Source organism: Notamacropus eugenii, chromosome 7 (genome assembly GCF_028372415.1).
Source record: "Notamacropus eugenii isolate mMacEug1 chromosome 7, mMacEug1.pri_v2, whole genome shotgun sequence".
Lineage (NCBI taxonomy): Eukaryota > Metazoa > Chordata > Mammalia > Diprotodontia > Macropodidae > Notamacropus > Notamacropus eugenii.
In genome coordinates, this window is record NC_092878.1 from 31,366,680 (window position 1) to 31,377,959 (window position 11,280).

The window sequence follows — 11,280 nt, forward strand, 5'->3', positions numbered from 1 at the left end:
TAATAACATAAAACAATCCTGTTATTACCAACAGCAACCACAATGATGGTGAGGCTCAGACAGTTTTTAGACTAGATCCTCCTAAGAATGAAGGAAATCAAAGATGTCCAGGAAAGGGTAAACGACCCATCCACACAAAAATATTTATAGCAACTTTCTGTGGTGGTTAAGAAAAGGAAACCAAAGGGATGCTCATCAATTGGGGAATGGCCAAACAAGCTGTGCTATATGATTGTAACGGAATATTATTGTGCTGTTCAAAATAACGAGCAGGATGATTTCAGGAAAACTTAGAAAGGCTTACATGAACTAATGCATAGTGAAATGAACAGAACCAGAAGTACATTGTATGCAGTGACAGCAGTATTGTCCAATAAAGAACAGTGAATGACTTAACTACTCTCAGCAATACAGTGATCCAAGACAATCCCAAAGGACTAATGGAGAAGCATACTATTCACCGAGAGAGAACTGATATGCATTGAATACAGAATGAAGCAGGCTATTTTTTCACTTTCTTTCTTTCTTTTTATTCTAGTCTTCTTGTACAAAATGGCTTGAGGAGCAGCTAGGTGGTGCAGTGGATAGAGCACCAGTGCAGGAGTCAAATCTCACCTCAGACACTTGACCCGCACTAGCTGTGTGACCTTGGTCAAGTCACTTCACCCCAACTGCCTCATCCTAGGCCATCTCTAGTCATCCTGATGAATATCTGGTCACTGGATTCAGATGGCTCTGGAGGAGAAGTGAGGCTGGTGGCCTGCACAGCCCTCCCTCACTCAAAACAAAGTCAAGTGCAAGTCATGTCATTATTTCTCTGATGGTATGGTCTTCAGCAACCAAGGACACACACAAAATGGCTACTATGGAAATGTTTTACATAACTGCACATGCATAACTTACATCTGATTGTTCACTATCTGGGGTGTGGAAGGAGAGAGAGAGAGGGAGAGAATTTGGAATTCAAAACGTTAAATAAAAACGTTTAATTTTTTTTAAAAAAAGAATGAAAGAAATCACAGAATAATTAAGTGTTTGGAATTTCCTCTTTAAATAGAAAGCACACATCATTTAAGTGAAGTCCTATGGGAGAGGAGAAAGTGTGCTGGTTTGGAGACAGAAGACCTGTTTCAAGTTCTGGCCCCCTCTACTTATTAGTCATGTAACCTTGACAAGACTTCTTGGAGTCTGTTTCTTGGTGGAATACTTGAACCAGCCATATCAATGTTACTGTGAGAAATGAGCGAGATAATGCATGTAAAGATGGGCCAGTGTGGAGAGGCTGATGGAATATTTGACTTAGAATTGAGAAAAAACTGGATTCTGCCTCAGTTACTTATGATCTGTGTGGATAAAAAAACAGCCAAATGGCTCTCTGACCCTCTAGCTCCTCTTCTGTAAAATGAGGAAAGGAATACTTGTAGTGTATGGCACACAAAGTTGTTTCAATGCCTAAATGAAATAATTTACATTATATACATGAAATACATAGTACTGATATATATGATATATTATAATTATAATATATATTATATAACATTGCTTTTAATGAATACTGGCTGATTGTAATGTGTTATATATAGGCATTGTGGTCAACATTAAATAGTCAGTGACAAAGTGAAAGAGCCCTTGACCTCAAGGAGCAAACACTCTAGTGGGAGAAAGGATATGGGTTATGTACAAAGAAAATATGGAATGATTTGGGTGGAGGCTGAGGGGCCAGGGGGCTAGGGACCCTTCCCCCAGAACAAATCCAATCCATTACTATGATGTAATATCACAAAATGAATCATAGGATCATAGCTCGAGAGCTGGAAGGAACCTCAGAAACCATCTAGTCCAACCCCCTCATTTTATAGATGAGGGAACTAAGGCTCAGAGAAATTAAGGAATTTTTCCCAAGATCACACAGAGAGTAAGTAGAAAGAACATTGTCTCTGGAGTCAGAGGACCAAGATTTAGCTCTGTTATATACTTCTATTATATGTAGAACATAACTTATGGCATAACATATTATATAAGTTCTGTTAACTCTGAAGCAAATCATTTAAGCTTTCTGAGCCTTGGTTTCCACATTTAAAATGTGAAAGATTTAGATGATATGGCTTCTGGAATCTCTTTTGGCTCTGGATCTATAATCTTCAAATCCAAAATTTTAGATCCAGAAAGTTACATAAGCAAGAAAGACAGACAATTTTATGGTTGCATGGCACCCTGAGATAATCTTGGATGATCAGAGAAAGTCTGATGTAGGAGGTGTATGAAGGGAAGGTGGGAAGGGAATAAATTACAGGAATGCTGGACTATCTATAAAAAGGTATAAGGATGAAAAATGAAATGTTATCTGTGAAGCATTGCAAGTTGACCATCTTGACTGGAATTTGAATATGAATAATGTGTAATAAGTCTGGGAATATAGGTTGAAGCCCACCCACAGTTAGGGAGTCAGGACATGGATGGAAATATAGCAATGGGAGATCAAGAGAAAGTAGGAAAAGAATGAGGTTTTCTTATGAAAACCCAGAAAATGATTCCCAGGAAGAAGGAGTCATCAATAATGTTAAATGTTGAAGAGATGATTAGGACTGAGAAAAGATCACTGGATTTTGTAAATATAAAATCTTTGGAGAGCACAGTTTCAGCTGAGCAAAGAAATCAGGTCAAATTGCAAGGGTTTGAGGAGTATATGAAAAGAAATGGAGACAATAAGAATAGACATTTTTTTTTCTAGAAGTTTGTATGGGAGATGGAAGATACAGGATGTTGGTTTGAAGGGATGGTAAGGTCAACTCATGTATTTTTAAGGAAGGATTAGAACTGAGCAGATCTATAAGTAGCAGGGAAGAAGCTGGTAGATTGGAAGGTATTTGAATTTAGAGGGAAGTGGATTGATTGTGGAAGTGATTTTTTCAGAAAGAAAAGCCTAGAAAGGGTAAAATCCAGAGTTGAGGGATTGGCTTTGGTGAGGGGAAAGGTCCCCTATTCATTAGAGACTAGAATAAAATAAGAAAAAGAGGAGAATGTCAAAGCATTTGGAGATGGAGATGGAAAGTTGGGGAGAAGAGTGAGTTTTGAGTGAATGGCTTCTGTTTTCTCGATTGTTGTGTTTGTCCTTCATTGCCAAAGAAGACCATGCCATCAGAGAAGTGATGACATGACTTGCACTTGATTTTGTTTTGAGTGAGGGAGGGCTGTGCAGGGCACCAGCCTCACTTCTCCTCCAGAACCACCGGAATCCAATGACCAGATATTCATCAGAATGACTGGAGATGACCCAGGATGCAGTGGGAGACCTTGGGCCCTTTAGGCCAAGGTCTATGCAGGCACTCAATGGATTTAATTGCAAGAAATTCTTGGATGAAGCAACTGATTACAGAACTGATCTATTTTGTGTATCTACATTTTACATACACTAATATATTAATACTAGCTAGTAGTAAATAATGCCCAGAAGAGAATGTTTAGTATCCTTCAATCCTAAAATTAATACATACATCTTAAATCCCAAGCCACTAAATATGTACATAAATCTTAAATCCCAAAGATGAAATGGTAGAACAGAAGCAAAGAATTTTCAGCCATAGTGGGAGAAAGACATGTGACTAATCAGAACAAAAATAAAACAGTTTTCATGTCTTCTGATGAGTATAATTGTTCCTTGTCATCTTTGGTGAACCTCTGCAATGCACTCCTCTTCCTTCAATTCAATAAGCTTTTATTAAGATATTTTCTCAATAAAATATAAGGGAAAGTACTATGCTAAGAGGAAAGGGGAAAGAGTGTTGTGGGAGCTTTGAGGCGAGAAGAGAAAATCTGAAACAACCACTGAGGTGGATGGGAGAAGCTATTAAGGATGTGTAAAGGAATAATATTGATATAGTGAAATCCCAGTTGAGATTAAATTATGTAAAGTTGTAACAGATTCAAACAATGTGGTTTCTTGACTTCCACCAACATCCTTCAGTGGTCCTTGAGTAGGAGTGGACGCGGGTGGTAAGGGTAATCTGAGGTTACAGTTTGCTTAGGTATGAGTGCAATAGATAAGAGGGCAGGGAATTGACAGGAAGGGACAATAGGGATTTGAATTGGTTATCTGTAGAATCAATATTTGGAAAGGAGGAAAGCAAAGCCAGAATGGAGCCTGGGAGAACAGGGAGGGGTAGAGAGGCTAGAGGTTCTCTTGAGGATAAAGAATAGGTTTAGGAGAAATGAGGCTCAGGGGGAGATGGAATGATAGCTAATTATGATGACATCAAGGAATTTTGTAATGGAACATTTTGTAAACTTTAAAGCATTAAAGATAGCAAGTATTATTAGTCATTTTTGAATGAATATGGTACTGTGAAACTCTGAAGGACTATACTATTTGAAGATCTCATCAGAGGGAGAGTGGAAAGGGGGGGAGGAGGAGGAGAAAGAGAGAGAGAGAGAGAGAGATATTACAGAATCACAGGTTTAGAGTCAGGGACCTTAGAGACCATCTTTTTCAACCCATTATTTCTTATTTTATAGATGAGGAAACTGAAGCTGAGAGGTGTGGTATACTTTATAAACAATGTCTTCCAGATGGCATCTTTTAGGTAGAGAAATTAGTGGAATGATGTATTCCAGTTCACCATGTCTACAAAAATTTCAAGGTCTTCTTACACCTGATCTATAGACATTACTAGGTAATTCAATTCTCAAACCAAACGGTAGAAGCCCAGCAAGAGCAAACCAACACGCTCCTTGGTGATCAGTTGCAAATGTACTTTCAAATTAGTAGTCAAACTCAGATTAGGATTTATGTATCCTGTTTTCAATGTATATCTACTCATTGTTGTTGAGTCATTTTAGTCATGTGTCTGACTCTCTGTGACTCCATTTGAGGTTTTCTTGGCAGAGATACTGGAGTGATTTGCCATTTCCTTCTCTAGTTCAGTTTACAGATGAGTAACTGAGGCAAACAAGGTTAAATGACTTATTCAGGGTCACGTAGCTAGTAAGCATCTGAGGCAGATTTGAACTCAAGTCCTCCTGACTGAGACCAGGGCTCTATCCTCTGTCACCTAGCTGCCTACAATATCTATGTAGTAGCCCAACAATGATTTTGAAAAAAAACATGTTATGGTGAAGTGGTTGTTGTTAAGAAACGTTTTATCCTTGTACAAACCCACTTAGTACACTTGTCTCCCTACTCTATACCTACTAAAAATAGAAACTGGTTTGACCTTTCCATTCTACTCCCACCCTCACCCCCAGCAACTTTGGTTTAGTTTCCTATGCTTCAGTTCAATTCAGCTCCACTCCACAAGCATTTATTAAGCTTCCACTACAAGCAAGTTATGGTTAGGCTAGGGATAGATACAAATGCAAAAATGAAAAACAATCCCTGTCCTGGAAGAACTCATATTCAATTGGATCTTCCACCCATATCAGAATTCATAGATAGCTTGCACTATAAACACATTTGGGGGGTGGGGGTGGTTTCATTCATCTGGTTAGGAAACTCACTCTACCCAACCAGAATGATAGTTGTTCAGAAATTTAAAACCCTAGAAAACTGCGGGTGTGGGGGACCTCCGAGAGGTTATTACTTGTGGAGTGTCATATACTAGTACCAGAGGCAGGAGTTGAACCTGGAGCTTCCTGACTCTGAAGCCTGCTAATCTAAGGTCAAAGACAACAACCTTAGAGGTTTTTAATGGCCCTTCACATCATTACAATAGACCACTGCATGTGAGAATCTACTTCTTCAGTCAGTTTCAGCAAATCCAAGTCCTTTCCTCTATTGCTTCACCATGCAAACAAATGAAACTGATGACTATCCAAATAGTTTTCCTTACCGCATGAGGAAGATGCTAGAGCAACAATGCATATGGAAGTTTTGTATATTATTGCCAAGTCCCCTAGATATTAGCAGTCTTTCCCCCTTGGAATTAGTTTATATTTCTTTGCCTAATTTTTTTTGTTTACTTCTCTACATACATGTTGCAAACTCCTCCCCACATTGGAATATAAGTTCTTTGAAGGCAGGGTCTGTTTCATTTTTGTCTTTTTATACCTATTACTTAGCATAGTGCCTTGCACATAGTAGGCACTTGATAAATATTTGCTGAATTCAAGGGAATAAATGTTCTCACTTATTATCATTACTGAGCTCCACAATTTACTTAGTTTGATTATTGAATAAAGAAGAGTAAATTCTTAAAAAGTTTACTAGTCTCTAAAAATGAAATCTTCCTCCCTTTCTCCTTCCCTCCCTTCCTTCCCTTCTGTGAAAAGTCTCTCTGTCTCTGTCTGTCTGTCTCACACACACACACACACACACACACATATGCACATACACACAAAGGCATCAAAATATTTTAAAATGACACTGGAATTAGGCATAGTCTTACTGTTAATGAATTGCCATAACATGTCCACTTTGTTCCTAATTTATAGCCATTGAGAACTGAGTACAAACTATGGAGGTCTCTACTGAGCTGGAAAGGATCCTAGAATGGGCCTTTCATGGGCAGAACAACTTTTGAGTAACACTAACCTAGCTAAATACTGAGAAGCTCACCACTATAGACCTCATGATGTAATAAACTAGTTCTTTAGTCCTAGCAAAGTGCACAATATTTATAGGATGCATTTAAAGAAGAGAATAAAGAGCATTATGCTCAAAGGTGGTAGGGAAGACTGATCACCAGATAATAGATTTTTCCAGACACAAAAATCACAAAGATTAAAATGTGAGGGATAATAATCTTTGTCAGTTGGAGACAACACTGGCACCAGTGAGATTAGGCATCTGAAACACTGAAGAGTAGTTTATTCAGTGACAGAATTTGGCTCCACAAATTTAAATCAGGACAGTCCAGTTTAGGCTTTGTCTAATGTAATTCTTGGTCAGATAGTCACACCCTAATATTTTACATGTATGTCTATTTTAACCACTCTCTTCAGATGGCTATTGGATTTTAAAGTGGTTTGACATAAGGCACCCATTCAGATGTTATAGTCCATATGTTTGTGGAAGTTGTTCATTCCAAGAAATGAATTTGGAAAATACATGTAAGGTCATTTAAAACCATTAGGATCTTTGTCTCTGACTTTAGATCAGTAGCAAGTTCATTTTCCAAAAGGAAACTGTCTTTTTCTGATTTTGTATGTCATGAAAACTGGCTCTTAAACTCTCTCTCTCTCTCTCTCTCTCTCTCTCTCTCTCTCTCTCTCTCTCTCTCTCTCTCTCTCTCTCTCTCTCAGTAGATTTCATGGTCACAAATGAAGCTAACATTCAGATTTGCTTCTTGGAAAACGTTATTTTGCATAACTTTTAATGTTTTCTACATCCAGGCAAGGCTGATTGCAAATGAAGAAAACTGGCCAGTTTTCCCCTATGGGTCATGGAAGATACACACAAAACAATTTCCACAGTCTTTTTTTTTTAAGCCGACTAAATGGATGCATTTTTTTTTCTTCTGTATGACATGAGAATGGGATGGCCAAAGAAGGCAAATGTGAAAAGTCCTTACTCCTATTTAAACAAACACACACACACACACAAACACAATATTCGGGTACCTAGACATGTCTCATATATTAATTGGATGAATAATCATAATATGGGTGAGCATATACATCCAAAGCCTAACAGACTCTTTAAATATTGTATTTCTGCATCTAACTTTTCTCGAGTTAGATTTTCGAGATTTAATTATCTCCGATTGCTTCAGTTACCTGATTCTCCATAAGTAAATATTTTCCTCTGTGGGGTCAACTAAGTTTTGTCTCTTCAGGTTTTTTTTCCTCGACTTTCCCTTACTTCAGAAGGATACCGCAAAACATCTGTAGCCTAGTCTGCATTTAAAAAGCTAGTCTGCATTTAAAAGAAACCCTGGAAAGGAGAGTTCGGGGATGGAAGAAGAAATGTTGATAGGTTGATTAAGTGCTCAGAGGTCCGTGGTACTTGAGTTGTTGGTGCCTAAGAGGGTCTTTGAGGTCCATTTCAAATCTGGGGGCCTAGAATCAACCCCCTGGGATCCCCGAGCCCTCAGGGTCCCGCTTTCTCTGATCGATCTTAAGTTGGACGAAAATGACCGCATCCTCTGTCGTGACACCGATTTCCTCTATCATGAGATCGCGAGCGACAGGGATGTAGGGAGCCACAGGGCAATGAAAGAAACCTCAGAAGGAGAGAAAGGCAAAGCTCTGGGGCCAGGGGAGGAGAAAATGAGGGGGGTGGGAAGGCTGGGGGATTTCCTACCGATCTTCCCCTTCTAACGGGAGCGGAAAATGTGATTTGCTGTGCATTCCAGGAGCGGTCCCCTGGGGTGACCTCTCCCCGCTGGCCCAGGTAGAGGGAGGGGGCTTTGGGGAGGGAGGAGAAAAGGAGGCGGGTTCAGTCTGGTAGGGGTCCCCGCTGGGAGCCGGGGAGGGGGGGTGTATGGGGAGAGAAGAAAGGAGGGGGACTCAGTAACGGGAAAAGGGGGCGGAATAGCGGGCCGGGCCGGGCGGCGCCTGGCCAATGATGTGGCGAGGCCCAGGAGCGCGGCGTGCAGCCGGCGGACATTTAAATGGGAGACGCCGAGATGCTGAGGCACTCGGCGCGCCCTCCATGGACTCGGGGGCCAATCCAGCCGCGCAAACACAGTCGCAGCTCCCAAGCTAGCCGGGTGTGCCGCCCCAGGGGGGGTCGGGGGGCGCGGAATCAGCCCCTGGGGCAGTCCCAGCGACTCAGGAAGACTTACAAAACCCCCAGGTCACAAAGAGAAGAGAAAATAAAAGGACGCTTCGGAACAGGTGAGTTTAACCCGACAGATGCCAGTTCCAGGTCCTGCTTGGACGCAGACCCCACAAGGAGAGCTTTCCTCTAGTGAATCTCGAGCCCTTCCATCAGCGCACCCCACAGCCCCCAATCCATGCTGGGATCCTCCTTCCTTGCTCTCCTCGGGCAGAGCTGTCTGCTGACAGCCACGATCCCGAGAAGGACTGTGAGCTCCAGAGAAGGAACTGTCCCGAGCTGCAGGTTCCTTCTCTGCAGTGGAAACCCGTGGAGGTCAAGCCTGTCGAGGAAGCGCCTGTTCCGCTTTCCTACACCTTACTGGTTTTCCACTTTCTCAGACCGTCTCTTGTTCCCCTAAAAGGCGGGAAGACACCCCATCCGTTAGGAAAAGGCGCTGGGAAGCAGCGCCTTATTGGGGAAGACTTGAGACTTGGGGTTCAGTCTGGGTGATCATCCTTTCCGATCTGGGCACAGAAGGGATTGAGTCAGAGGACTCGATAGTGAGGCGGTGGCGGCAGTGATGGTGGGTGAAAGAAAGAGGGGAAGGAGAATGTGAGCTTCTCAGGTGTGCTTGTGCGTGTGTTTTTGTGCGTGCTACAGTGTATGCGTGATGTAGTGTGTGTGTGTGTGTGTGTGTGTGTGTGTGTGTGTATGTGTGTGGTATGTGTGTCCGTTGGCGCCAGTCTCCTATCTCTTACTGGTTGAGCAAAGTTGGAGAGCTGGGAGAAGGAAAAACCGAAAGGTCGTGCGAATGTAGTAGGCTCAGTGAGAGAACCTTTCACCTGTGCCTTTGCGCACCAGGTAAAAGGCGACTGGCTCAGGGGAACGTGTGTGCGCTTTTAAACCAAAGTGAGCCAGGAGCCCCTAGAGGTGCACAAAGTTGGAGATTCCAGGATCTCCACTTAGCCCCACACTTAGTCCAGCCCTAGATGACATTTTCTCCCTCTCCCACTGAAATGCTCAGTCTTACTCGTGTACGTATTGGAAGGTACTGTTAAAAGTTGTAGATGCGCATCCCAAACCCCGTCTTCCCTGTTCCCTTTCCCCCTAGACTGTCACTCAAAGGGGTAGTCGCCGCTCATGCTCTAGATAAGAAGCGGTGACAGGAAATCTGGGGGGAAAGATTCTGTTTCACCAGAAAACCTGGAGCTCCGGGCACTTTTGCAGTCCCAAATCGTCTCAGGAACTCGTCTTCTGGGCAGGCCCGATCTGGTCAAACCTTTACAAACAACCCCGTAGAAAGTTCAGTTGCCTAGGGGTTAATACAAACCAATGTTGAAACTAATCTCCCCAACCCATCCCCTTGTTTAACTGGAACTTGTGATTTCAAGAGTGGGGATCTTCCAGTCGCGAAAAACCACTCCAATGGTGCAGATCGGCAATTCGTTGGTTTTAGAGAGTCGCCTAATGCGCTGAAAAGTTAGGGGCTTTGCCCAAGGTCACATTGTATGAACTCAGGTATTATCTGACTCCCGAGTCTGACCTCTCTCTTCTGTGCTAGGCTACTTCCTTAATGCATTGATGTTAAGGGAAAATCAAAATGCTATCTGTGTCCTCCTTTCTGCATTATCTAGGAATGGGCTTTCCAGATATAACTCACCTTAACTCATCTAACTCGGTCATGGAGACTTAAAGAAAGCATAGGTACCTTAACTGGATTGGGGGGTGGGGGTGGGGAGAGAGAGAGAGAGAGAGAGAGAGAGAGAGAGAGAGAGAGAGAGAGAGAGAGAGAGAGAGAGAGAGAGACAGAGAGAGAGAGAGACAGAGAGAGACAGAGAGAGAGACAGAGACAGAGACAGAGAGAGAGAGAAAGAGACAGAGAGAGACAGAGACAAAGACAGAGACAGAGACAGAGACAGAGAAACAGAGAGACAGACAGAGACAGAGACAGAGACAGAGAAACAGAGAGACAGACAGAGACAGAGACAGAGACAGAGACAGAGAGACAGAGAGAGAGAGAGAGAGTGTGAAGGCACCAAAATCACTTTTCCTTAGGGAAGTTTACCTCTTGGTTGCAGAATCAGAAACGAATTGCTTCCCTGCTGGGGTTTCTTGTGTCCTTCCTTTGTTCCCACTTCAAGCTCTCCACTAGCGGAATCTGTAAGCCTTTTAATGACAACAACACTTACAACAAAACCCAGAAGTGTTTCATTGTTAAGACTTTGGTAGGTCTTTCACTGCAGAGGCCAGAATCGGTTATGAAATCTTCCGATTGAAGCAGTAAATCTAGGTGATGTTTATGAATGGTTGTTTATTTCCCCCAAAGTGAGGCTGCCACGAAAGCAGTTGATTAAATCAATCCATTGTGTTATTTTATGTTTAAATTGCGCTATAGGCCCTGGAGGAGTGTTTCTTTCTGTCTATCCACATAAGTAAAACAACTAGAATGAAAAAGATTAAGAAAACTCTTCAAGAGTGAGATGAATTCCAAGGATTTATCTGAAAAACTTTCCAATGTACCCAAGTAGGAGCATGATTCAAATTCAGTCCCTATCTAGCATGCAATCTAAAGTCTAAAGCAATGC

General features: G+C 42.0%; 1 protein-coding gene and 1 pseudogene across 1 annotated transcript in view; one reads left to right on the plus strand and one right to left on the minus strand.

Moving 5' to 3' along the window:
* The window catches only part of LOC140513825 (enhancer of rudimentary homolog pseudogene), a 39,180-nt pseudogene extending 28,321 nt beyond the window's left edge, over positions 1-10,859 (minus strand).
* LOC140513782 (rho GTPase-activating protein 11A-like) overlaps positions 8,547-11,280 on the plus strand; it is a 48,517-nt gene continuing 45,783 nt past the window's right edge. The window contains exon 1 of the mRNA XM_072623788.1: positions 8,547-8,772. Within this exon, the coding sequence (XP_072479889.1) occupies positions 8,547-8,772 (226 nt within the window). The remainder of the gene's footprint in view (positions 8,773-11,280) is intronic.